We start from the raw sequence: 26,961 nt of genomic DNA on the forward strand, positions 1-26,961 counted from the left end.
TCACACACTCCCTGTGTCAGACACAGAGTGAATCTCCCTCCACACCATCCCATCACACACTCCCTGGGTCAGACACAGAATGACCCTCCCTCCACACCGTCCCATCACACACTCCCGGGGTCAGACACAGAGTGTCCCTCCCTCCACACCGTCCCATCACACACTCCCGGGGTCAGACACAGAGTGAATCTCCCTCCACACCATCCCATCACACACTCCCTGGGTCAGACACAGAGTGAATCTCCCTCCACACCATCCCATCACACACTCCCTGGGTCAGACACAGAATGACCCTCCCTCCACACCGTCCCATCACACACTCCCGGGGTCAGACACAGAGTGAAACTCCCTCTGCACCGTCCCATCACACACTCCCGGGGTCAGACACAGAGTGAATCTCCCTCCACACCGTCCCGTCACACACTCCCGGGGTCAGACACAGAGTGAAACTCCCTCTGCACCGTCCCATCACACACTCCCGGGGTCAGACACAGAGTAAAACTCCCTCCGCACCGTCCCATCACACACTCCCGGGGTCAGACACAGAGTGAATCTCCCTCCGCACCGTCCCCTCACACACACTCGAGGTTATTCAGAGCTTGTACCCACATCGAGAAACTCCTAAGACAAAGGTAGACAATTCTGCAGCCACATCCCCTCAGTGATCGTCCCCAGCCCAGTCAGAGTTCACTTCCCAAAAGCCGGTCGACGTCAGGTGACGGGCTGGGTCTGGCGTTGCCGAGCAGCGGAGAGGGCCGTCACAGGGCGTAATCCATCCCCAGCCCCGCCTCAAAGTCGGCCTCGGTGAACTCGAGCTCGATGCTGTCCAGCGGGTGGGCCGGGTACGAGCCGAAGGCAGGGGAGGGGGTCGGCGGTGGGGCCCAGTGGGCGAGCTCGGGGGCCGGGGTCTGCGCCAGGCTGCAGGCCGGGGCCGAGAAAATTGCCTCCTGCTTGGGGTCGTGACAGGAGGGGCAGGGGCTGGGGCCCAGGGTGCTGCGGGGCAGTTGGTAGCTGGGGCCGGGGTAATGCAGGGTCCCCGATGGCTGGCGGGGGGGGGTCATCGCTGGGTGCAGCCCGGGAACGGCCCCGTGCACCTCCCGTCTGGCGGCTGTAACGAGCTCGCCGGTTCTGGAACCACACCTGCAGGGGAAACACGGACACGGGTCAGCGTCACGGGAACAGCACAAACAAGAGAACGACAAGGAACACGGAACACGTTCAGGGTTGACACACACAAGCACGGACACAGGCGAGGGAGTGATGGACAGACGGAGGGAGATTGGGAATACTGACAGAGACAGGGAGGGGATGGGTGGGGAGGTGAGGGGGAGTGATGGACAGACGGAGGAGGGAGAGTGGGAATAGTGACAGAGACTGGGAGGGGATGGGTGGGGAGGTGAGGGGGAGTGATGGACAGACGGAGGAGGGAGAGTGGGAATAGTGACAGAGACTGGGAGGGGATGGGTGAGGAGGTGAGTGGGAGTGATGGACAGACGGAGGAGGGAGAGTGGGAATAGTGACAGAGACTGGGAGGGGATGGGTCGGGAGGTGAGGGGGAGTGATGGACATCACGGAGGAGGGAGAGTGGGAATAGTGACAGACTGGGAGGGGATGGGTGGGGAGGTGAGGGGGAGTGATGGACATCACGGAGGAGGGAGAGTGGGAATAGTGACAGACTGGGAGGGGATGGGTGGGGAGGTGAGGGGAGTGATGGACAGATGAAGGAGGGAGAGTGGGAATAGTGACAGAGATTGGGAGGGGTTGGGAGGGGGTGGTTGGGGAGTGATGAACAGACGGAGGAGGGAGATTGGGAATACTGACAGAGACTGGGAGGGGATGGGTGGGGAGTTGAGGGGGAGTGATGGACAGACGGAGGGAGAGTGGGAATAGTGACAGAGACTGGGAGGGGATGGGTGGGGAGGTGAGGGGGAGTGATGGACAGACGGAGGAGGGAGAGTGAGAATAGTGACAGAGACTGGGAGGGGATGGGTGGGGAGGTGAGGCGGAGTAATGGAGAGACAGAGGAGGGAGAGGGGGAATAGTGACAGAGACTGGGAGGGGTTGGGTGGGGAGGTGAGGGGAGTGATGGAGAGACGGAAGAGGGAGAGTGGGAATAGTGACAGAGACTGGGAGGGGATGGATGGGGAGGTGAGGGGGAGTGATGGACAGACGGAGGAGGGAGAGTGGGAATAGTGACAGAGACTGGGAGCGGATGGGTGGGGAGGTGAGGGGGAGTGATGGACAGACGGAGGAGGGAGAGTGGGAATAGTGACAGAGACTGGGAGGGGTTGGGTGGGGAGGTGAGGGGGAGTGATGGACAGACGGAGGAGGGGAGAGTGGGAATAGTGACAGAGACTGGGAGGGGACGGGTGGGGAGGTGAGGGGGAGTGATGGACAGATGGAGGAGGGAGAGTGGGAATAGTGACAGAGACTGGGCGGTGACGGGGAGTGATGGACAGACGGAGGAGGGAGAGTGGGAATAGTGACAGAGACTGGGAGCGGATGGGTGGGGGGGTGAGGGGGAGTGATGGACAGACGGAGGAGGGAGAGTGGGAATAGTGACAGAGACTGGGAGGGGTTGGGTGGGGAGGTGAGGGGGAGTGATGGACAGACGGAGGAGGGGAGAGTGGGAATAGTGACAGAGACTGGGAGGGGATGGGTGGGGAGGTGAGGGGGAGTGATGGACAGATGGAGGAGGGAGAGTGGGAATAGTGACAGAGACGGAGGGGATGGGTGGGGAGGTGAGGGGGAGTGATGGACAGATGGAGGAGGGGAGAGTGGGAATAGTGGCAGAGACTTGGAGGGGATGGGTGGGGAGGTGAGGGGGAGTGATGGACAGACGGAGGAGGGGAGAGTGGGAATAGTGACAGAGACTGGGAGGGGATGGGTGGGGAGGTGAGGGGGAGTGATGACAGACGGAGGAGGGAGAGTGGGAATAGTGACAGAGACTGGGAGCGGATGGGTGGGGAGGTGAGGGGGAGTGATGGACAGATGGAGGAGGGAGAGTGGGAATAGTGACAGAGACTGGGAGGGGATGGGTGGGGAGGTGAGGGGGAATGATGGAGAGACAGAGGAGGGAGAGTGGGAATAGTGACAGAATGGGAGGGGATGGGTGGGGAGGTGAGGGGGAGTGATGGACAGACGGAGGAGGGGGAGTGGGAATAGTGACAGAGACTGGGAAGGGATGGGTGGGGAGGTGAGGGGGAGTGATGGACAGACGGAGGAGGGAGAGTGGGAATAGTGACAGAGACTGGGAGGGGATGGGTGGGGAGGTGAGGGGGAGTGATGGACAGACGGAGGAGGGAGAGTGGGAATAGTGACAGAGACTGGGATGGGATGGGTGGGGGTGTGAGGGGGAGTGATGGACAGACGGAGGAGGGGAGATTGGGAATAGTGACAGAGACTCGGTTGGTGATTTGACACGGGGCCATGAATTACTTACGATAATCCGGGCGTCGTCGACGTTGAGGGCCTTCGAGAGGGTCTCGCGGGTCCAGACGTTGGGGTACTTGCACACTGAGTATGCCCTCTCCAGTAAGCTCTTCTGCCAGGAGTTGTACTTGGTCCTCCTCCTCCGCCGGGGTCCCGTCATGGCGGCGTGGGGCGAGGCCATCAGGGCTGCCTCTGCAAACGAGACCCAGCAGACTCAGGGACCGGACTCCTGAACCCCCTCCCCTCGGGATCCCAGAGGGTACTGGGCAGACATCACATCCGTGTGGAGGTGTAGGGAGAGGTGGAGATGGGGTAGAGAGAGTGGAGGTGTTGGAGGAGAGAGACTGGTTTAGAAAGAGAGGAGGTGTGGGAAGAGGTGGAGATGGGGTAGAGAGAGAGGAGGTGTTGGAGGAGAGAGAGAGAGACTGGTTTAGAAAGAGAGGAGGTGTGGGAAGAGGTGGAGATGGGATAGAGAGAGAGGAGGTGTTGGAGGAGAGAGACTGGTTTAGAAAGAGAGGAGGTGTGGGAAGAGGTGGAGATGGGGTAGAGAGAGAGGAGGTGTTGGAGGAGAGAGAGAGAGTGGTTTAGAAAGAGAGGAGGTGTGGGAAGAGGTGGAGATGGGATAGAGAGAGAGGAGGTGTTGGAGGAGAGAGACTGGTTTAGAAAGAGAGGAGGTGTGGGAAGAGGTGGAGATGGGGTAGAGAGAGAGGAGGTGTTGGAGGAGAGAGAGAGAGACTGGTTTAGAAAGAGAGGAGGTGTGGGAAGAGGTGGAGATGGGATAGAGAGAGAGGAGGTGTTGGAGGAGAGAGACTGGTTTAGAAAGAGAGGAGGTGTGGGAAGAGGTGGAGATGGGGTAGAGAGAGAGGAGGTGTTGGAGGAGAGAGAGAGAGACTGGTTTAGAAAGAGAGGAGGTGTGGGAAGAGGTGGAGATGGGATAGAGAGAGAGGAGGTGTTGGAGGAGAGAGACTGGTTTAGAAAGAGAGGAGGTGTGGGGAGAGGTAGAGATGGGGTAGAGTGTGTGGAGGTTTTGGTGGAGAGAGAGACTGGTTTAGAAAGTGAGGAGGTGTGGGAAGAGGTGGAGATGGTGTAGAGAGAGAGGAGGTGTTGGAGGAGAGAGACTGGTTTAGAAAGAGAGGAGGTGTGGGGAGAGGTGGAGATGGGGTAGAGAGAGTGGAGGTGTTGGAGGAGAGAGAGAGTGGTTTAGAAAGAGAGGAGGTGTGGGAAGAGGTGGAGATGGGGTAGAGAGAGTGGATGTGTTGGAGGAGAGACACTGGTTTAGAAAGAGAGGAGGTGTGGGAAGAGGTGGTGATGGGGTAGAGAGAGAGGAGGTGTTGGAGGAGAGAGACTGGTTTAGAAAGTGAGGAGGTGTGGGAAGAGGTGGAGATGGGGTAGAGAGAGTGGAGGTGTTGGAGGAGAGAGAGAGAGACTGGTTTAGAAAGAGAGGAGGTGTGGGAAGAGGTGGAGATGGGGTAGAGAGAGTGGAGGTTGGAGGAGAGAGAGACTGGTTTAGAAAGAGAGGAGGTGTGGGAAGAGATGGAGATGGGGTAGAGAGAGAGAGGAGGTGTTGGAGGAGAGAGAGACACTGGTTTAGAAAGAGAGGAGGTGTGGGAAGAGGTGGAGATGGGGTAGAGAGAGAGGAGGTGTTGGAGGAGAGAGACTGGTTTACAAAGAGAGGAGGTGTGGGAAGAGGTAGAGATGGGGTAGAGACAGTGGAGGTGTTGGAGGAGAGAGAGAGAGACTAGTTTAGAAAGAGAGGAGGTGTGGGAAGAGATGGAGATGGGGTAGAGAGAGAGGAGGTGTTGGAGGAGAGAGACTGGTTTAGAAAGTGAGGAGGTGTGGGAAGAGGTGGAGATGGGGTAGAGACAGTGGAGGTGTTGGAGGAGAGAGAGAGGGACTGGTTTAGAAAGAGAGGAGGTGTGGGAAGAGGTGGAGATGGGGTAGAGACAGTGGAGGTGTTGGAGGAGAGAGAGACTGGTTTAGAAAGAGAGGAGGTGTGGGAAGAGGTGGAGATGGGGTAGAGAGAGAGGAGGTGTTGGAGGAGAGAAACTGGTTTAGAAAGAGAGGAGTTGTGGGAAGAGGTGGAGATGGGGTAGAGAGAGTGGAGGTGTTGGAGGAGAGAGACTAGTTTAAAAAGAGAGGAGTTGTGGGAAGAGGTGGAGATGGGGTAGAGAGAGAGGAGGTGTTGGAGGAGAGAGAGACTGGTTTAGAAAGTGAGGAGGTGTGGGAAGAGGTAGAGATGGGGTAGAGAGAGTGGAGGTGTTGGAGGAGAGAGACTAGTTTAGAAAGAGAGGAGGTGTGGGAAGAGGTGGAGATGGGGTAGAGAGAGAGGAGGTGTTGGAGGAGAGAGACTAGTTTAGAAAGAGAGGAGTTGCGGGAAGAGGTGGAGATGGGGTAGAGAGAGAGGAGGTGTTGGAGGAGAGAGAGACTGGTTTAGAAAGTGAGGAGGTGTGGGAAGAGGTGGAGATGGGGTAGAGAGAGAGGAGGTGTTGGAGGAGAGAGAGACTGGTTTAGAAAGAGAGGAGGTGTGGGAAGAGGTGGAGATGGGGTAGAGAGAGTGGAGGTGTTGGAGGAGAGAGAGAGACTGGTTTAGAAACAGAGGAGGTGTGGGAAGAGGTGGAGATGGGGTAGAGAGAGTGGAGGTGTTGGAGGTGAGAGAGACTGGTTTAGAAAGTGAGGAGGTGTGGGAAGAGGTGGAGTTGGGGTAGAGAGAGTGGAGGTGTTGGAGGAGAGAGAGAGACTGGTTTAGAAAGAGAGGAGGTGTGGGAAGAGGTGGAGATGGGGTAGAGAGAGTGGAGGTGTTGGAGGAGAGAGACTGGTTTAGAAAGTGAGGAGGTGTGGGAAGAGGTGGAGATGGGGGTAGAGAGAGTGGAGGTGTTGGAGGAGAGAGAGAGAGCTGGTTAGAAAGAGAGGAGGTGTGGGAAAGAGGTGGAGATGGGGTAGAGAGAGTGGAGGTGTTGGAGGAGAGAGAGACTGGTTTAGAAGAGAGGAGGTGTGGGGAGAGGTAGAGATGGGGGTAGAGTGTGTGGAGGTTTTGGTGGAGAGAGAGCTGGTTTAGAAAGTGAGGAGGTGTGGAAGAGGTGGAGATGGTGTAGAGAGAGTGGAGGTGTTGGAGGAGAGAGACTGGTTTAGAAAGAGAGGAGGTGTGGGGAGAGGTGGAGATGGGGTAGAGAGAGTGGAGGTGTTGGAGGAGAGAGAGAGTGGTTTAGAAAGTGAGGAGGTGTGGGAAGAGGTGGAGATGGGGTAGAGAGAGTGGATGGTGTTGGGGAGAGAGACACTGGTTTAGAAAGAGAGGAGGTGTGGGAAGAGGTGGTGATGGGGTAGAGAGAGAGGAGGTGTTGGAGGAGAGAGACTGGTTTAGAAAGTGAGGAGGTGTGGGAAGAGGTGGAGATGGGGTAGAGAGAGTGGAGGTGTTGGAGGAGAGAGAGAGAGACTGGTTTAGAAAGAGAGGAGGTGTGGGAAGAGGTGGAGATGGGGTAGAGAGAGAGTGGAGGTTGGAGGAGAGAGAGACTGGTTTAGAAAGAGAGGAGGTGTGGGAAGAGATGGAGATGGGGTAGAGAGAGAGAGGAGGTGTTGGAGGAGAGAGAGACACTGGTTTAGAAAGAGAGGAGGTGTGGGAAGAGGTGGAGATGGGGTAGAGAGAGAGGAGGTGTTGGAGGAGAGAGACTGGTTTACAAAGAGAGGAGGTGTGGGAAGAGGTAGAGATGGGGTAGAGACAGTGGAGGTGTTGGAGGAGAGAGAGAGAGACTAGTTTAGAAAGAGAGGAGGTGTGGGAAGAGATGGAGATGGGGTAGAGAGAGAGGAGGTGTTGGAGGAGAGAGACTGGTTTAGAAAGTGAGGAGGTGTGGGAAGAGGTGGAGATGGGGTAGAGACAGTGGAGGTGTTGGAGGAGAGAGAGAGGGACTGGTTTAGAAAGAGAGGAGGTGTGGGAAGAGGTGGAGATGGGGTGGAGGTGTTGGAGGAGAGAGAGAGGGACTGGTTTAGAAAGAGAGGAGGTGTGGGAAGAGGTGGAGATGGGGTAGAGACAGTGGAGGTGTTGGAGGAGAGAGAGACTGGTTTAGAAAGAGAGGAGGTGTGGGAAGAGGTGGAGATGGGGTAGAGAGAGAGGAGGTGTTGGAGGAGAGAAACTGGTTTAGAAAGAGAGGAGTTGTGGGAAGAGGTGGAGATGGGGTAGAGAGAGTGGAGGTGTTGGAGGAGAGAGACTAGTTTAAAAAGAGAGGAGTTGTGGGAAGAGGTGGAGATGGGGTAGAGAGAGAGGAGGTGTTGGAGGAGAGAGAGACTGGTTTAGAAAGTGAGGAGGTGTGGGAAGAGGTAGAGATGGGGTAGAGAGAGTGGAGGTGTTGGAGGAGAGAGACTAGTTTAGAAAGAGAGGAGTTGTGGGAAGAGGTGGAGATGGGGTAGAGAGAGAGGAGGTGTTGGAGGAGAGAGAGACTGGTTTAGAAAGTGAGGAGGTGTGGGAAGAGGTAGAGATGGGGTAGAGAGAGTGGAGGTGTTGGAGGAGAGAGACTAGTTTAGAAAGAGAGGAGGTGTGGGAAGAGGTGGAGATGGGGTAGAGAGAGAGGAGGTGTTGGAGGAGAGAGACTAGTTTAGAAAGAGAGGAGTTGTGGGAAGAGGTGGAGATGGGGTAGAGAGAGAGGAGGTGTTGGAGGAGAGAGAGACTGGTTTAGAAAGTGAGGAGGTGTGGGAAGAGGTGGAGATGGGGTAGAGAGAGAGGAGGTGTTGGAGGAGAGAGAGACTGGTTTAGAAAGAGAGGAGGTGTGGGGAGAGGTGGAGATGGGGTAGAGAGAGAGGAGGTGTTGGAGGAGAGAGAGACTGGTTTAGAAAGAGAGGAGGTGTGGGAAGAGGTGGAGATGGGGTAGAGAGAGAGGAGGTGTTGGAGGAGAGAGAGAGAGACTGGTTTAGAAAGAGAGGAGGTGTGGGAAGAGGTGGAGATGGGGTAGAGAGAGTGGAGGTGTTGGAGGAGAGAGAGAGACTGGTTTAGAAACAGAGGAGGTGTGGGAAGAGGTGGAGATGGGGTAGAGAGAGTGGAGGTGTTGGAGGTGAGAGAGACTGGTTTAGAAAGTGAGGAGGTGTGGGAAGAGGTGGAGTTGGGGTAGAGAGAGTGGAGGTGTTGGAGGAGAGAGAGAGACTGGTTTAGAAAGAGAGGAGGTGTGGGAAGAGGTGGAGATGGGGTAGAGAGAGTGGAGGTGTTGGAGGAGAGAGAGACTGGTTTAGAAAGAGAGGAGGTGTGGGAAGAGGTGGAGATGGGGTAGAGAGAGTGGAGGTGTTGGAGGAGAGAGAGAGACTGGTTTAGAAAGAGAGGAGGTGTGGGAAGAGGTGGAGATGGGGTAGAGAGAGTGGAGGTGTTGGAGGAGAGAGAGACTGGTTTAGAAAGAGAGGAGGTGTGGGAAGAGGTGGAGATGGGGTAGAGAGAGAGGAGGTGTTGGAGGAGAGAGAGACTGGTTTAGAAAGAGAGGAGGTGTGGGAAGAGGTGGAGATGGGGTAGAGAGAGAGAGGAGGTGTTGGAGGAGAGAGACTGGTTTAGAAAGAGAGGAGGTGTGGGAAGAGGTGGAGATGGGGTAGAGAGAGAGGAGGTGTTGGAGGAGAGAGAGAGAGACTGGTTTAGAAAGAGAGGAGGTGTGGGGAGAGGTGGAGATGGGGTAGAGAGAGAGGAGGTGTTGGAGGAGAGAGAGACAGGTTTAGAAAGTGAGGTGGTGTGGGAAGAGGTGGAGATGGGGTAGAGAGAGAGGAGGTGTTGGAGGAGAGAGACTGGTTTAGAAAGAGAGGAGGTGTGGGAAGAGATGGAGATGGGGTAGAGAGAGAGGAGGTGTTGAGGAGAGAGAGACTGGTTTAGAAAGAGAGGAGGTGTGGGAAGAGGTGGAGATGGGGTAGAGAGAGAGGAGGTGTTGGAGGAGAGAGAGACTGGTTTAGAAAGTGAGGAGGTGTGGGAAGAGGTGGAGATGGGGTAGAGAGAGAGGAGGTGTTGGAGGAGAGAGTGGTTTAGAAAAAGAGGAGGTGTGGGAAGAGGTGGAGATGGGGTAGAGAGAGTGGAGGTGTTGGAGGAGAGAGAGACTGGTTTAGAAAGAGAGGACGTGTGGGAAGAGGTGGAGATGGGGTAGAGAGAGAGGAGGTGTTGGAGGAGAGAGTGGTTTAGAAAGAGGAGGTGTGGGAAGAGGTAGAGATGGGGTAGAGAGTGTGGAGGTGTTGGAGGAGAGAGGGACTGGTTTAGAAAGAGAGGACGTGTGGGAAGAGGTGGAGATGGGGTAGAGAGAGAGGAGGTGTTGGAGGAGAGAGTGGTTTAGAAAGAGGAGGTGTGGGAAGAGGTAGAGATGGGGTAGAGAGTGTGGAGGTGTTGGAGGAGAGAGGGACTGGTTTAGAAAGAGAGGACGTGTGGGAAGAGGTGGAGATGGGGTAGAGAGAGAGGAGGTGTTGGAGGAGAGAGAGACTGGTTTAGAAAGAGAGGAGGTGTGGGAAGAGGTGGAGATGGGGTAGAGAGAGTGGAGGTGTTGGAGGAGAGAGACTGGTTTAGAAAGAGAGGAGGTGTGGGAAGAGGTGGAGATGGGGTAGAGAGAGAGGAGGTGTTTGTGGAGAGATTGGTTTTGAAAGAGAGGAGGTGTGGGAAGTGGAGATGGGGTAGAGAGAGAGGAGGTGTTGGAGGAGAGAGAGACTGGTTTAGAAAGAGAGGAGGTGTGGGAAGAGGTGGAGATGGGGTAGAGAGAGTGGAGGTGTTGGAGGAGAGAGACTGGTTTAGAAAGAGAGGAGATGTGGGAAGAGGTGGAGATGGGGTAGAGAGAGTGGAGGTGTTGGAGGAGAGAGAGAGACTGGTTTAGAAAGAGAGGAGGTGTGGGAAGAGGTAGAGATGGGGTAGAGAGAGTGGAGGTGTTGGAGGAGAGAGACTGGTTTAGAAAGAGAGGAGGTGTGGGAAGAGGTGATGGGGTAGAGAGAGGAGGTGTTGGAGGAGAGAGAGACTGGTTTAGAAAGAGGAGTTGTGGGAAGAGGTGGAGATGGGGTAGAGAGAGAGGAGGTGTTGGAGGAGAGAGGGGCTGGTTTAGAAAGAGGGGAGGTGTGGGAAGAGGTGGAGATGGGGTAGAGAGAGAGGAGGTGTTGGAGGAGAGAGACTGGTTTAGAAAGAGAGGAGGTGTGGGAAGAGGTGGAGATGGGGTAGAGAGGGTGGAGGTGTTGGAGGAGAGAGACACTGGTTTAGAAAGAGAGGAGGTGTGGGGAGAGGTGGAGATGGGGTAGAGAGAGAGGAGGTGTTGGAGGAGAGAGAGAGAGACTGGTTTAGAAAGAGGAGGTGTGGGAAGAGGTGGAGATGGGGTAGAGAGTGTGGAGGTGTTGGAGGAGAGAGAGTGGTTTAGAAAGAGAGGAGTTGTGGGAAGAGGTGGAAATGGGGTAGAGAGAGTGGAGGTGTTGGAGGAGAGAGGGGCTGGTTTAGAAAGAGAGGAGGTGTGGGAAGAGGTGGAGATGGGGTAGAGAGAGAGGAGGTGTTGGAGGAGAGAAACTGGTTTAGAAAGAGAGGAGTTGTGGGAAGAGGTGGAGATGGGGTAGAGAGAGTGGAGGTGTTGGAGGAGAGAGAGAGACTGGTTTAGAAAGAGAGGATGTGTGGGAAGAGGTGGAGATGTGGTAGAGAGAGAGGAGGTGTTGGAGGAGAGAGAGAGAGACTGGTTTAGAAAGAGAGGAGGTGTGGGGAGAGGTGGAGATGGGGTAGAGAGAGAGGAGGTGTTGGAGGAGAGAGAGACTGGTTTAGAAAGAGAGGAGGTGTGGGAAGAGGTGGAGATGGGGTAGAGAGAGAGGAGGTGTTGGAGGAGAGAGAGAGAGACTGGTTTAGAAAGAGAGGAGGTTTGGGAAGAGGTGGAGATGGGGTAGAGAGAGAGGAGGTGTTGGAGGAGAGAGAGAGAGAGACTGGTTTAGAAAGAGAGGAGGTGAGGGAAGAGGGGGAGATGGGGTAGAGAGAGTGGAGGTGTTGGAGGAGAGAGACTGGTTTAGAAAGAGAGGAGGTTTGGGAAGAGGTAGAGATGGGGTAGAGAGAGAGGAGGTGTTGGAGGAGAGAGAGAGAGACTGGTTTAGAAAGAGAGGAGGTGTGGGAAGAGGTGGTGATGGGGTAGAGAGAGAGGAGGTGTTGGAGGAGAGAGACTGGTTTAGAAAGTGAGGAGGTGTGGGAAGAGGTGGAGATGGGGTAGAGAGAGAGGAGGTGTAGGAGGAGAGAGAGAGAGACTGGTTTAGAAAGAGAGGAGGTGTGGGAAGAGGTGGAGATGGGGTAGAGAGAGAGGAGGTGTTGGAGGAGAGAGAGAGTGGTTTAGAAAGAGAGGAGGTGTGGGAAGAGGTAGAGATGGGGTAGAGACAGTGGAGGTGTTGGAGGAGAGAGAGACTGGTTTAGAAAGAGAGGAGGTGTGGGAAGAGGTGGAGATGGGGTAGAGAGATTGGAGGTGTTGGAGGAGAGAGAGACTGGTTTAGAAAGAGGAGGTGTGGGAAGAGGTGGAGATGTGGTAGAGAGAGAGGAGGTGTTGGAGGAGAGAGACTGGTTTAGAAAGAGGAGGTGTGGGAAGAGGTGGAGATGTGGTAGAGAGATTGGAGGTGTTGGAGGAGAGAGAGACTGGTTTAGAAAGAGGAGGTGTGGGAAGAGGTGGAGATGGGGTAGAGAGATTGGAGGTGTTGGAGGAGAGAGAGACTGGTTTAGAAAGAGGAGGTGTGGGAAGAGGTGGAGATGGGGTAGAGAGAGAGGAGGTGTTGGAGGAGAGAGAGACTGGTTTAGAAAGTGAGGAGGTGTGGAAAGAGGTGGAGTTGAGGTAGAGAGAGAGGAGGTGTTGGAGGAGAGAGAGACTGGTTTAGAAAGAGAGGAGGTGTGGGGAGAGGTAGAGATGGGGTAGAGTGTGTGGAGGTTTTGGTGGAGAGAGAGACTGGTTTAGAAAGTGAGGAGGTGTGGGAAGAGGTGGAGATGGGGTAGAGAGAGAGGAGGTGTTGGAGGAGAGAGAGAGTGGTTTAGAAAGTGAGGAGGTGTGGGGAGAGGTGGAGATGGGGTAGAGAGAGAGGAGGTGTTGGAGGAGAGAGAGAGTGGTTTAGAAAGAGAGGAGGTGTGGGAAGAAGTGGAGATGGGGTAGAGAGAGTGGAGGTGTTGGAGGAGAGAGAGAGTGGTTTAGAAAGTGAGGAGGTGTGGGGAGAGGTGGAGATGGGGTAGAGAGAGAGGAGGTGTTGGAGGAGAGAGAGAGTGGTTTAGAAAGAGAGGAGGTGTGGGAAGAGGTGGAGATGGGGTAGAGAGAGTGGAGGTGTTGGAGGAGAGAGACACTGGTTTAGAAAGAGAGGAGGTGTGGGAAGAGGTGGAGATTGGGTAGAGAGAGAGGAGGTGTTGGAGGAGAGAGACTGGTTTAGAATGAGAGGAGGTGTGGGGAGAGGTGGAGATGGGGTAGAGAGAGAGGAGGTGTTGGAGGAGAGAGAGAGACTGGTTTAGAAAGCGGGGTGGTGTGGGAAGAGGTGGAGATGGGGTATAGAGTGGAGGTGTTGGAGGAGAGGGAGTCTGAGACAGCCAGTCTGTCCTCCCCTCCATCCCGGTATGTATTGTCCGTCTGAAAGGTGAGGTAAAGCGCCGGTTCAGTCCGAGAATCCCGCCCCACACACCGTCCTGAACTGCAGCAAGTACAGGCCCAGAGACATGGACACTCTCCTCATCCATTAACCCTTCCGTGGCCTCCCCGGGGCCAGGAACTCCCGACCGGAGATGCGATGTGCTTGAGTAGCACCTCGGCCGCCCACACTCCGTGTCCAGGAGCACAGGGGGAGAGGGCAGGGAGGGAGCGAGGGGAATGGGGGATGTTGATGGGAAAACGGGGAGAGAGGACGGGGCAAAGGGAAAGAGGGTACACAATGGGTTGAGAGTGAGACAGAGGAAGAGAGCGCAGTGGGCTGGTGACGGAGAGGGAGGGGGGAGTTTTGAAGTGTATTTTGAGGATGATATTGAGGGGTTAAATGAAAGGGGGCACAGAGAGGATGAATGGAGACTAGAAGGGGGCGTTGGGCGAGGAGGACTGAGCCGGTTGGGAGAATTTGTAGGGGCACTGAGGACAGTGGTAGAGGAGGGGGCGCAGGGCAGATAGCAGGGAGCCGAGGAGCCGGCAGGTCCCAGACGCCCGGACACGAGAGGTTCCGGAGATCCTCCGCGTCTGACTCGCTCGGTTGGGGAGCCCCGGGACCCTGGCAGCCCGCCTTTCTGGGGCTGCCCCCAACACACCCTTCCGCCATGCCCGCAGTCTCGGCGTCCCCCAGCCGCCGGTCCGAACTTACCCATTAGCGCCATCCCGTCCGCCCTGTCGGCCCCCTGGTCTCGGGAACTCTCGGGTACCATGTCCCGCCGGGGGTCCGGCACCCGCAGCGTCTGCATCGCTCCACACACAAGCGAAGGTCCAAATCGCACCTGTCTCCAGCCCGACTGGCCACCCAACTTTATAGGGAGGGCCCCGGGAACAAGTCGAGGCATGATGCGTCGGGAATCTCCTCCCTCCGTAACAGCCCCTCCCCTGCCCCGCTCCAATCCACAAAACAGGGAGACGCGGCTCTGGGCAAAGCGGGACTGCCCGGTGCTTATCATAAGACCAAAAGACAACTACAAACAAGACGCAGATGCTGGAAATCTGGAGCAACACACACACACACAATGCTGCAGGAACTCCGCTGGTCAGGCAGCGTCTGTGGAAACTCGACCTTTCGGGTCGCAGCCTCCCGCACTCACAAAGATTTTCTTGCTAAGGCTGAGGTGCAGGAGACCTGAGGAAGGAGTTTAAAATCACGAGGGGGCACTTGGAACTCTCATCGGGGCAGGGAGTCAAAAAAACTAGAGGTCACAGGTTAAAGGTCAGAAGAGAAAGATTAAAAAAGACTTGAACCAACGGTAGTGTAGTGATTAACACAACGTTTTACAGAACCAGTGACCCGGGTTCGATTCCCATCACACGGTAGTGTAGTGATTAACACAACGTTTTACAGTACCAGTGACCCGGGTTCGATTCCCATCACACGGTAGTGTAGTGATTAACACAACGTTTTACAGTACCAGTGACCAGGGTTCGATTCCCATCACACGGTAGTGTAGTGATTAACACAACGTTTTACAGTACCAGTGACCCGGGTTCGATTCTCATCACACGGTAGTGTAGTGATTAACACAACGTTTTACAGTACCAGTGACCCGGGTTCGATTCCCATCACACGGTAGTGTAGTGATTAACACAACGTTTTACAGTACCAGTGACCCGGGTTCGATTCCCATCAAACGGTAGTGTAGTGATTAACACAACGTTTTACAGTACCAGTGACCCGGGTTCGATTCCTATCACACGGTAGTGTAGTGATTAACACAACGTTTTACAGTACCAGTGACGCCTGTTCGATTCCCATCACATGGTAGTGTAGTGATTAACACAACGTTTTACAGTACCAGTGACCCGGGTTCCATTCCCATCACACGGTAGTGTAGTGATTAACACAACGTTTTACAGTACCGGTGACCCGGGTTCGATTCCCATCACACGGTAGTGTAGTGATTAACACAACGTTTTACAGTACCGGTGACCCGGGTTCGATTCCCATCACACGGTAGTGTAGTGATTAACACAACGTTTTACAATACCGGCGACCCGGGTTCGATTCTCATCACATGGTAGTGTAGTGATTAACACAACGTTTTACAGTACCAGTGACTCGGGTTCGATTCCCATCACACGGTAGTGTACTGATTAACACAATGTTTTACAGTACCAGTGACCCGGGTTCGATTCCCATCACACGATAGTGTAGTGATTAACACAACGTTTTACTGTACCAGTGACCCGGGTTCGATTCTCATCACACGGTAGTGTAGTGATTAACACAACGTTTTACAGTACCGGTGACCCGGGTTCGATTCCCATCACACGGTAATGTAGTGATTAACACAACGTTTTACAGTACCGGTGACCCGGGTTCGATTCCCATCACACGGTAGTGTAGTGATTAACACAACGTTTTACAGTACCGGTGACCCGGGTTCGATTACCATCACACGGTAGTGTAGTGATTAACACAACGTTTTACAGTTCCTGTGACCCGGGTTCGATTCCCATCACACGGTAGTGTAGTGATTAACACAACGTTTTACAGTGCCAGTGACCCGGGTTCGATTCCCATCACACGGTAGTGTAGTGATTAACGCAACGTTTTACAGTACCAGTGACCCGGGTTCGATTCCCGTCACACGGTAGTGTAGTGATTAACACAACGTTTTACAGTACCAGAGACCTGGGTTCAATTCCCATCACACGGTAGTGTAGTGATTAACACAACGTTTTACAGTACCAGTGACCCGGGTTCGATTCTCATCACACGGTAGTGTAGTGATTAACGCAACGTTTTACAGTACCAGTGACCCGGGTTCCATTCCCATCACACGGTAGTGTAGTGATTAACACAACGTTTTACAGTACCAGTGACCCGGGTTCCATTCCCATCACACGGTAGTGTAGTGATTAACACAACGTTTTACAGTACCAGTCATCCGGGTTCGATTCCCATCACACGGTAGTGTAGTGATTAACACAATGTTGTACAGTACCAGTGACCCGGGTTCGATTCCCATCACACGGTAGTGTAGTGATTAACACAACGTTTTACAGTACCAGTGACCCGGGTTCGATTCTCATCACACGGTAGTGTAGTGATTAACACAACGTTTTACAGTACCGGTGACCCGGGTTCGATTCCCATCACACGGTAGTGTAGTGATTAACACAACGTTTTACAGTACCGGTGACCCGGGTTCGATTCCCATCACACGGTAGTGTAGTGATTAACACAACGTTTTACAGTACCGGTGACCCGGGTTCGATTCCCATCACAAGGTAGTGTAGTGATTAACACAACGTTTTACAGTACCGGTGACCCGGGTTCGATTCCCATCACACGGTAGTGTAGTGATTAACACAACGTTTTACAGTACCGGTGACCCGGGTTCGATTCCCATCACACGGTAGTGTAGTGATTAACACAACGTTTTACAGTACCGGTGACCCGGGTTCGATTCCCATCACACGGTAGTGTAGTGATTAACACAACGTTTTACAGTGCCAGTGACCCGGGTTCGATTCCCATCACACGGTAGTGTAGTGATTAACGCAACGTTTTACAGTACCAGTGACCCGGGTTCGATTCCCGTCACACGGTAGTGTAGTGATTAACACAACGTTTTACAGTACCAGAGACCTGGGTTCAATTCCCATCACACGGTAGTGTAGTGATTAACACAACGTTTTACAGTACCAGTGACCCGGGTTCGATTCCCATCACACGGTAGTGTAGTGATTAACACAACGTTTTACAGTACCAGTGACCCGGGTTTGATTCTCATCTCACGGTAGTGTAGTGATTAACGCAACGTTTTACAGTACCAGTGACCCGGGTTTGATTCCCATCACACGGTAGTGTAGTGATTAACACAACGTTTTACAGTACCAGTCATCCGGGTTCGATTCCCATCACACGGTAGTGTAGTGATTAACACAACGTTGTACAGTACCAGTGACCCGGGTTCGATTCCCATCACACGGTACTGTAGTAATTAACACAACGTTTTACAGTACCAGTGACCCGGGTTCCATTCCCATCACACGGTAGTGTAGTGATTAACACAACGTTTTACAGTACCGGTGACCCGGGTTCGATTCCCATGACACAGTAGTGTAGTGATTAACACAACGTTTTACAGTACCGGTGACCCGGGTTCGATTCCCATCACACGGTAGTTTAGTGATTAACACAACGTTTTACAGTACCGGTGACCCGGGTTCGATTCCCATCACACGGTAGTGTAGTGATTAACACAACGTTTTACAGTTCCTGTGACCCGGGTTCGATTCCCATCACACGGTAGTGTAGTGATTAACACAACGTTTTACAGTACCAGTGACCCGGGTTCGATTCCCATCACACGGTAGTGTAGTGATTAACGCAACGTTTTACAGTACCAGTGACCCGGGTTCGATTCCCGTCACACGGTAGAGTAGTGATTAACACAACGTTTTACAGTACCAGTCATCCGGGTTCGATTCTCATCTCACGGTAGTGTAGTGATTAAAACAACGTTTTACAGTAGCAGTGACCCGGGTTCGATTCCCATCACACTGTAGTGTAGTGATTAACACAACGTTTTACAGTACCAGTGACCCGGGTTCCATTCCCATCACACGGTAGTGTAGTGATTAACACAACGTTTTACAGTACCAGTCATCCGGGTTCGATTCCCATCACACGGTAGTGTAGTGATTAACACAACGTTTTACAGTACCAGTGACCCGGGTTCGATTCCCATCACACGGTACTGTAGTAATTAACACAACGTTTTACAGTACCAGTGACCCGGGTTCCATTCCCATCACACGGTAGTGTAGTGATTAACACAACGTTTTACAGTACCGGTGACCCGGGTTCGATTCTCATCACACGGTAGTGTAGTGATTAACACAACGTTTTTCAGTACCGGTGACCCGGGTTCGATTCCCATCACACGATAGTGTAGTGATTAACACAACGTTTTACAGTACCGGTGACCCGGGTTCGATTCCCATCACACGGTAGTTTAGTGATTAACACAACGTTTTACAGTACCGGTGACCCGGGTTCGATTCCCATCACACGGTAGTGTAGTGATTAACACAACGTTTTACAGTTCCTGTGACCCGGGTTCGATTCCCATCACACGGTAGTGTAGTGATTAACACAATGTTTTACAGTACCAGTGACCCGGGTTCGATTCCCATCACACGGTAGTGTAGTGATTAACGCAACGTTTTACAGTACCAGTGACCCGGGTTCGATTCCCGTCACACGGTAGTGTAGTGATTAACACAACGTTTTACAGTACCAGAGACCTGGGTTCAATTCCCATCACACGGTAGTGTAGTGATTAACACAACGTTTTACAGTACCAGTGACCCGGGTTCGATTCTCATCACACGGTAGTGTACTGATTAACGCAACGTTTTACAGTACCAGTGACCCGGGTTCGATTCCCATCACACTGTAGTGTAGTGATTAACACAACGTTTTACAGTAGCAGTGACCCGGGTTCAATTCCCATCACACGGTAGTGTAGTGATTAACACAACGTTTTACAGTACCAGTGACCCGGGTTCGATTCTCATCACACGGTAGTGTAGTGATTAACGCAACGTTTTACAGTACCAGTGACCCGGGTTCGATTCCCATCACACTGTAGTGTAGTGATTAACACAACGTTTTACAGTACCGGTGACCCGGGTTCAATTCCCATCACACGGTAGTGTAGTGATTAACACAACGTTTTACAGTACCGGTGACCCGGGTTCGATTCCCATCACACGGTAGTGTAGTGATTAACACAACGTTTTACAGTACCGGTGACCCGGGTTCGATTCCCATCACACGGTAGTTTAGTGATTAACACAACGTTTTACAGTACCGGTGACCCGGGTTCGATTCCCATCACACGGTAGTGTAGTGATTAACACAACGTTTTACAGTTCCTGTGACCCGGGTTCGATTCCCATCACACGGTAGTGTAGGGATTAACACAACGTTTTACAGTACCATTGACCCGGGTTCGATTCTCATCACACGGTAGTGTAGTGATTAACACAACGTTTTACAGTACCAGTGACCCGGGTTCCATTCCCATCACACGGTAGTGTAGTGATTAACACAACGTTTTACAGTACCGGTGACCCGGGTTCGATTCCCATCACACGGTAGTGTAGTGATTAACACAACGTTTTACAGTTCCTGTGACCCGGGTTCGATTCCCATCACACGGTAGTGTAGTGATTAACACAACGTTTTACAGTACCAGTGACCCGGGTTCGATTCTCATCACACGGTAGTGTAGTGATTAACGCAACGTTTTACAGTACCAGTGACCCGGGTTCGATTCCCATCACACGGTAGTATAGTGATTAACACAACGTTTTACAGTACCAGTGACCAGGGTTCGATTCCCATCTCACGGTAGTGCAGTGATTAACGCAACATTTTACAGTACCAGTGACGTTGTGTTAATCACTACACTACCGTGTGATGGGAATCGAACCCGGGTCACCGGTACTGTAAAACGTTGTGTTAATCACTACACTACAGTGTGATGGGAATCGAACCCGGGTCACTGGTACTGTAAAACGTTGCGTTAATCACTACACTACCGTGAGATGAGAATCGAACCCGGGTCACCGGTACTGTAAAACGTTGTGTTAATCACTACACTACCGTGTGATGGGAATCGAACCCGGGTCACTGATACTGTAAAACGTTGTGTTAATCACTACACTACCGTGTGATGGGAATCGAACCCGGGTCACTGGTACTGTAAAACGTTGTGTTAATCACTACACTACCGTGTGATGGGATTCGAACAGGGGTCACTGGTACTGTAAAACCTTGTGTTAATCACTACACTACTGTGAGATGGGAATCGAACCCGGGTTACTGGTACCGTAAAACGTTGTGTTAATCACTAAACTACTGTGTGATGGGAATCGAACCCGGGTCACTGATACTGTAAAACGTTGTGTTTATCATTACACTACCGTGTGATGGGAATCGAACCCGGGTCACTAGTAATGTAAAACGTTGTGTTAATCACTACACTACCGTGTGATGGGAATCGAACAGGGGTCACTGGTACTGTAAAACGTTGTGTGAATCACTACACTACCGTGTGATGGGAATCGAACCCGGATCACTGGTACTGTAAAACGTTGTGTTAATCACTACACTACCCTGTGATGGGAATCGAACCCGGGTCACTGGTACTGTAAAACGTTGTGTTAATCACTACACTACCGTGTGATGAGAATCGAACCCGGGTCACTGGTACTGTAAAACGTTGTTTTAATCACTACACTACCGTGTGATGGGAATAGAACCCGGGTCAGTGGTACTGTAAAACGTTGTGTTAATCACTACACTACCGTGTGATGGGAATCGAACCCGGGTCACTGGTACTGTAAAACGTTGTGTTAATTACTACACTACAGTGTGATGGGAATGCAACCCGGGTCACTGGTACTGTAAAACGTTGTGTTAATCACTACACTACCGTGTGATGGGAATCGAACCCGGGTCACTGGTACTGTAAAACGTTGTGTTAATCACTACACTACCGTGTGATGGGAATCGAACCCGGGTCACTGGTACTGTAAATCGTTGTGTTAATCACTACACTACCGTGTGATGGGAATCGAACCCGGGTCACTGGTACTGTAAAACGTTGTGTTAATCACTACACTACCGTGTGATGGGAATCGAACCCGGGTCACTGGTACTGTAAAACATTGTGTTAATCACTACACTACCGTATGATGGGAATCGAACCCGGGTCACTGGTACTGTAAAACGTTGTGTTAATCACTACACTAATGTGTGATGGGAATCGAACCCGGGTCTCTGGTACTGTAAAACGTTGTGTTAATCACTACACTACCGTGTGATAGGAATGGAACCCGGGTCACTGGTACTGTAAAACGTTGTGTTAATCACTACACTACCGTGTGATGGGAATCGAACCCGGGTCACTGGTACTGTAAAACATTGTGTTAATCACTACACTACCGTATGATGGGAATCGAACCCGGGTCACTGGTACTGTAAAACGTTGTGTTAATCACTACACTACTGTGTGATGGGAATCGAACCCGGGTCTCTGGTACTGTAAAACGTTGTGTTAATCACTACACTACCGTGTGACGGGAATGGAACCCGGGTCACTGGTACTGTAAAACGTGGTGTTAATCACTACACTACCGTGTGATGGGAATCGAACCCGGGTCACTGGTACTGTAAAACGTTGTGTTAATCACTACACTACTGTGTGATGGGAATTGAACCCGGGTCGCCGGTACTGTAAAACGTTGTTTTAATCATTACACTACCGTGTGATGGGAATCGAACCCGGGTCACTGGTACTGTAAAACGTTGTGTTAATCACTACACTACTGTGTGATGGGAATTGAACCCGGGTCGCCGGTACTGTAAAACGTTGTTTTAATCATTACACTACCGTGTGATGGGAATCGAACCCGGGTCACTGGTACTGTAAAACGTTGTGTTAATCACTACACTACCATGTGATGGGAATCGAACCCGGGTCACTGGTACTGTAAAACGTTGTGTTAATCACTACACTACCGTGTGATGGGAATCGAACCCGGGTCACTGGTACTGTAAAACGTTGTGTTAATCACTACACTACCGTGTGATGGGAATCGAACCCGGGTCACTGGTACTGTAAAACGTTGTGTTAATCACTACACTACCGTGTGATGGGAATGGAACCCGGGTCACTGGTACTGTAAAACGTTGTGTTAATCACTACACTACCGTGTGATGGGAATCGAACCCGGGTCACTGGTACTGTAAAACGTTGTGTTAATCACTACACTACCCTGTGATGGGAATCGAACCCGGGTCACTGGTACTGTAAAACGTTGAGTTAATCACTACACTACCGTGTGATGGGAATCGAACCCGGGTCACTGCAACTGTAAAACGTTGTGTTAATCACTACACTACCGTGTGATGGGAATCGAATCCGGGTCACTGGTACTGTAAAACGTTGTGTTAATCACTACACTACCGTGTGATGGGAATCGAACCCGGGTCACTGGTACTGTAAAACGTTGTGTTAATCACTATACTACCGTGTAATGGGAATCGAACCCGGGTCACTGGTACTGTAAAACGTTGTGTTAATCGCTACACTACCGTGTGATGGGAATCGAACCCGGGTCACTGGTACTGTAAAACGTTGTGTTAATCGCTACACTACCGTGTGATGGGAATCGAACCCGGGTCACTGGTACTGTAAAACGTTGTGTTAATCCCTACACTACCGTGTGATGGGAATCGAACCCGGGTCACTGGTACTGTAAAACGTTGTGTTAATCACTACACTACCGTGTGATGGGAATCGAACCCGGGTCACTGGTACTGTAAAACGTTGTGTTAATCACTACACTACCGTGTGATGGGAATCGAACCCGGGTCACTGGTACTGTAAAACATTGTGTTAATCACTACACTACCGTATGATGGGAATCGAACCCGGGTCACTGGTACTGTAAAACGTTGTGTTAATCACTACACTACTGTGTGATGGGAATCGAACCCGGGTCTCTGGTACTGTAAAACGTTGTGTTAATCACTACACTACCGTGTGATAGGAATGGAACCCGGGTCACTGGTACTGTAAAACGTTGTGTTAATCACTACACTACCGTGTGATAGGAATGGAACCCGGGTCACTGGTACTGTAAAACCTTGTGTTAATCACTACACTACTGTGTGATGGGAATCGAACCCGGGTCACTGGTACTGTAAAACGTTGTGTTAATCACTACACTACTGTGTGACGGGAATCGAACCCGGGTCACTGGTACTGTAAAACGTTGTGTTAATCACTACACTACCGTGTGATGGGAATGGAACCCGGGTCACTGGTACTGTAAAACGTTGTGTTAATCACTACACTACCGTGTGATGGGAATCGAACCCGGGTCACTGGTACTGTAAAACGTTGTGTTAATCACTACACTACCGTGTGATGGGAATCGAACCCGGGTCACTGGTACTGTAAAACATTGTGTTAATCACTACACTACCGTGTGATGGGAATGGAACCCGGGTCACTGGTACTGTAAAACGTTGTGTTAATCACTACACTACCGTGTGATGGGAATGGAACCCGGGTCACTGGTACTGTAAAACGTTGTGTTAATCACTACACTACCGTGTGATGGGAATCGAACCCGGGTCACTGGTACTGTAAAACGTTGTGTTAATCACTACACTACCGTGAGATGGGAATCGAACCCGGGTCACTGGTACTGTAAAACGTTGTTGTAACCACTACACTACCGTGTGATGTGAATTGAACCCGGGTCACTGCTACTGTAAAACGTTGTGTTAATCACTACACTACCGTGTGATGGGAATGGAACCTGGGTCACTGGTACTGTAAAACGTTGTGTTAACCACTACACTACCGTGTGATGGGAATCGAACCCGGGTCACTGGTACTGTAAAACGTTGTGTTAATCTCTACACTACCGTGAGATGGGAATCGAACCCGGGTCACTGGTAGTATAAAACGTTGTGTTAACCACTACACTACCGTGTGATGGGAATCGAACCCGGGTCACTGGTACTGTAAAATGTTGTGTTAATCACTACACTACCGTGAGATGGGAATCGAACCCGGGTCACTGGTACTGTAAAACGTTGTGTTAATCACTACACTACCGTGAGATGGGAATCGAACCCGGGTCACTGGTACTGTAAAACGTTGTGTTAACCACTACACTACCGTGTGATGGGAATCGAACCCGGGTCACTGGTACTGTAAAACGTTGTGTTAATCACTACACTACCGTGAGATGGGAATCGAACCCGGGTCACTGGTACTGTAAAACGTTGTGTTAATCACTACACTACCGTGAGATGGGAATCGAACCCAGGTCACTGGTACTGTAAAACGTTGTGTTAACCACTACACTACTGTGTGATGTGAATTGAACCCGGGTCACTGGTACTGTAAAACGTTGTGTTAATCACTACACTACCGTGTGATGGGAATGGAACCCGGGTCACTGGTACTGTAAAACGTTGTGTTTCTCACTACACTACCGTGTGATGGGAATCGAACCCGGGTAACTGGTACTGTAAAACTTTGTGTTAATCACTACACTACCATGTGATGGGAATCGAACCCTGGTCACTGGTACTGTAAAACGTTGTGTTAATCACTACACTACCTTTTGTTGGGAATGGAACCCGGGTCACTGGTACTGTAAAACGTTGTGTTAATCACTACACTACCGTGTGATGGGAATCGAACCCGGGTCACTGGTACTGTAAAACGTTGTGTTAACCACTACACTACCGTGTGATGTGAATTGAACCCGGGTCACTGGTACTGTAAAACGTTGTGTTAATCACTACACTACCGTGTGATGGGAATGGAACCCGGGTCGCCGGTACTGTAAAACGTTGTTTTAATCATTACACTACCGTGTGATGGGAATCGAACCCGGGTCACTGGTACTGTAAAACGTTGTGTTAATCACTACACTACCATGTGATGGGAATCGAACCCGGGTCACTGGTACTGTAAAACGTTGTGTTAATCACTACACTACCGTGTGATGGGAATCGAACCCGGGTCACTGCAACTGTAAAACGTTGTGTTAATCACTACACTACCGTGTGATGGGAATCGAATCCGGGTCACTGGTACTGTAAAACGTTGTGTTAATCACTACACTACCGTGTGATGGGAATCGAACCCGGGTCACTGGTACTGTAAAACGTTGTGTTAATCACTATACTACCGTGTAATGGGAATCGAACCCGGGTCACTGGTACTGTAAAACGTTGTGTTAATCGCTACACTACCGTGTGATGGGAATCGAACCCGGGTCACTGGTACTGTAAAACGTTGTGTTAATCGCTACACTACCGTGTGATGGGAATCGAACCCGGGTCACTGGTACTGTAAAACGTTGTGTTAATCCCTACACTACCGTGTGATGGGAATCGAACCCGGGTCACTGGTACTGTAAAACGTTGTGTTAATCACTACACTACCGTGTGATGGGAATCGAACCCGGGTCACTGGTACTGTAAAACGTTGTGTTAATCACTACACTACCGTGTGATGGGAATCGAACCCGGGTCACTGGTACTGTAAAACATTGTGTTAATCACTACACTACCGTATGATGGGAATCGAACCCGGGTCACTGGTACTGTAAAACGTTGTGTTAATCACTACACTACTGTGTGATGGGAATCGAACCCGGGTCTCTGGTACTGTAAAACGTTGTGTTAATCACTACACTACCGTGTGATAGGAATGGAACCCGGGTCACTGGTACTGTAAAACGTTGTGTTAATCACTACACTACCGTGTGATAGGAATGGAACCCGGGTCACTGGTACTGTAAAACCTTGTGTTAATCACTACACTACTGTGTGATGGGAATCGAACCCGGGTCACTGGTACTGTAAAACGTTGTGTTAATCACTACACTACTGTGTGACGGGAATCGAACCCGGGTCACTGGTACTGTAAAACGTTGTGTTAATCACTACACTACCGTGTGATGGGAATGGAACCCGGGTCACTGGTACTGTAAAACGTTGTGTTAATCACTACACTACCGTGTGATGGGAATCGAACCCGGGTCACTGGTACTGTAAAACGTTGTGTTAATCACTACACTACCGTGTGATGGGAATCGAACCCGGGTCACTGGTACTGTAAAACATTGTGTTAATCACTACACTACCGTGTGATGGGAATGGAACCCGGGTCACTGGTACTGTAAAACGTTGTGTTAATCACTACACTACCGTGTGATGGGAATGGAACCCGGGTCACTGGTACTGTAAAACGTTGTGTTAATCACTACACTACCGTGTGATGGGAATCGAACCCGGGTCACTGGTACTGTAAAACGTTGTGTTAATCACTACACTACCGTGAGATGGGAATCGAACCCGGGTCACTGGTACTGTAAAACGTTGTTGTAACCACTACACTACCGTGTGATGTGAATTGAACCCGGGTCACTGCTACTGTAAAACGTTGTGTTAATCACTACACTACCGTGTGATGGGAATGGAACCTGGGTCACTGGTACTGTAAAACGTTGTGTTAACCACTACACTACCGTGTGATGGGAATCGAACCCGGGTCACTGGTACTGTAAAACGTTGTGTTAATCTCTACACTACCGTGAGATGGGAATCGAACCCGGGTCACTGGTAGTATAAAACGTTGTGTTAACCACTACACTACCGTGTGATGGGAATCGAACCCGGGTCACTGGTACTGTAAAATGTTGTGTTAATCACTACACTACCGTGAGATGGGAATCGAACCCGGGTCACTGGTACTGTAAAACGTTGTGTTAATCACTACACTACCGTGAGATGGGAATCGAACCCGGGTCACTGGTACTGTAAAACGTTGTGTTAACCACTACACTACCGTGTGATGGGAATCGAACCCGGGTCACTGGTACTGTAAAACGTTGTGTTAATCACTACACTACCGTGAGATGGGAATCGAACCCGGGTCACTGGTACTGTAAAACGTTGTGTTAATCACTACACTACCGTGAGATGGGAATCGAACCCAGGTCACTGGTACTGTAAAACGTTGTGTTAACCACTACACTACTGTGTGATGTGAATTGAACCCGGGTCACTGGTACTGTAAAACGTTGTGTTAATCACTACACTACCGTGTGATGGGAATGGAACCCGGGTCACTGGTACTGTAAAACGTTGTGTTTCTCACTACACTACCGTGTGATGGGAATCGAACCCGGGTAACTGGTACTGTAAAACTTTGTGTTAATCACTACACTACCATGTGATGGGAATCGAACCCTGGTCACTGGTACTGTAAAACGTTGTGTTAATCACTACACTACCTTTTGTTGGGAATGGAACCCGGGTCACTGGTACTGTAAAACGTTGTGTTAATCACTACACTACCGT

The 26,961-nt window shown here is 51.3% G+C and overlaps 1 protein-coding gene across 1 annotated transcript; it reads right to left on the bottom strand.

Moving 5' to 3' along the window:
* Positions 1-353: 353 nt before the first annotated feature.
* On the bottom strand, positions 354-13,876 carry LOC132383624 (retina and anterior neural fold homeobox protein 2-like). The gene is made up of 3 exons (XM_059954819.1): positions 13,684-13,876; positions 3,443-3,624; positions 354-1,140 (listed from the first exon to the last, which is right to left on the bottom strand). Exons 1-3 carry the CDS (start codon positions 13,874-13,876, stop codon positions 790-792), a joined length of 726 nt encoding a protein of 241 aa, XP_059810802.1. The 3' UTR covers positions 354-789.
* Positions 13,877-26,961: the final 13,085 nt, after the last annotated feature.

The sequence above is a fragment of the Hypanus sabinus genome, chromosome 31 (assembly GCF_030144855.1).
Source record: "Hypanus sabinus isolate sHypSab1 chromosome 31, sHypSab1.hap1, whole genome shotgun sequence".
Taxonomy (NCBI): domain Eukaryota; kingdom Metazoa; phylum Chordata; class Chondrichthyes; order Myliobatiformes; family Dasyatidae; genus Hypanus; species Hypanus sabinus.

Bases quoted from the DNA above. Each gene is read 5' to 3' on its own strand.
- LOC132383624 (XM_059954819.1), bottom strand. From the start codon at position 13,876: ATGCCTCGACTTGTTCCCGGGGCCCTCCCTATAAAGTTGGGTGGCCAG. The intron at 3,625-13,683 runs GTAAGTTCGGAC...TCTCGTTTGCAG, and splicing joins GGACGGGATGGCGCTAATGG to AGGCAGCCCTGATGGCCTCG. The intron at 1,141-3,442 runs GTAAGTAATTCA...TTTCCCCTGCAG, and splicing joins TCGACGACGCCCGGATTATC to GTGTGGTTCCAGAACCGGCG.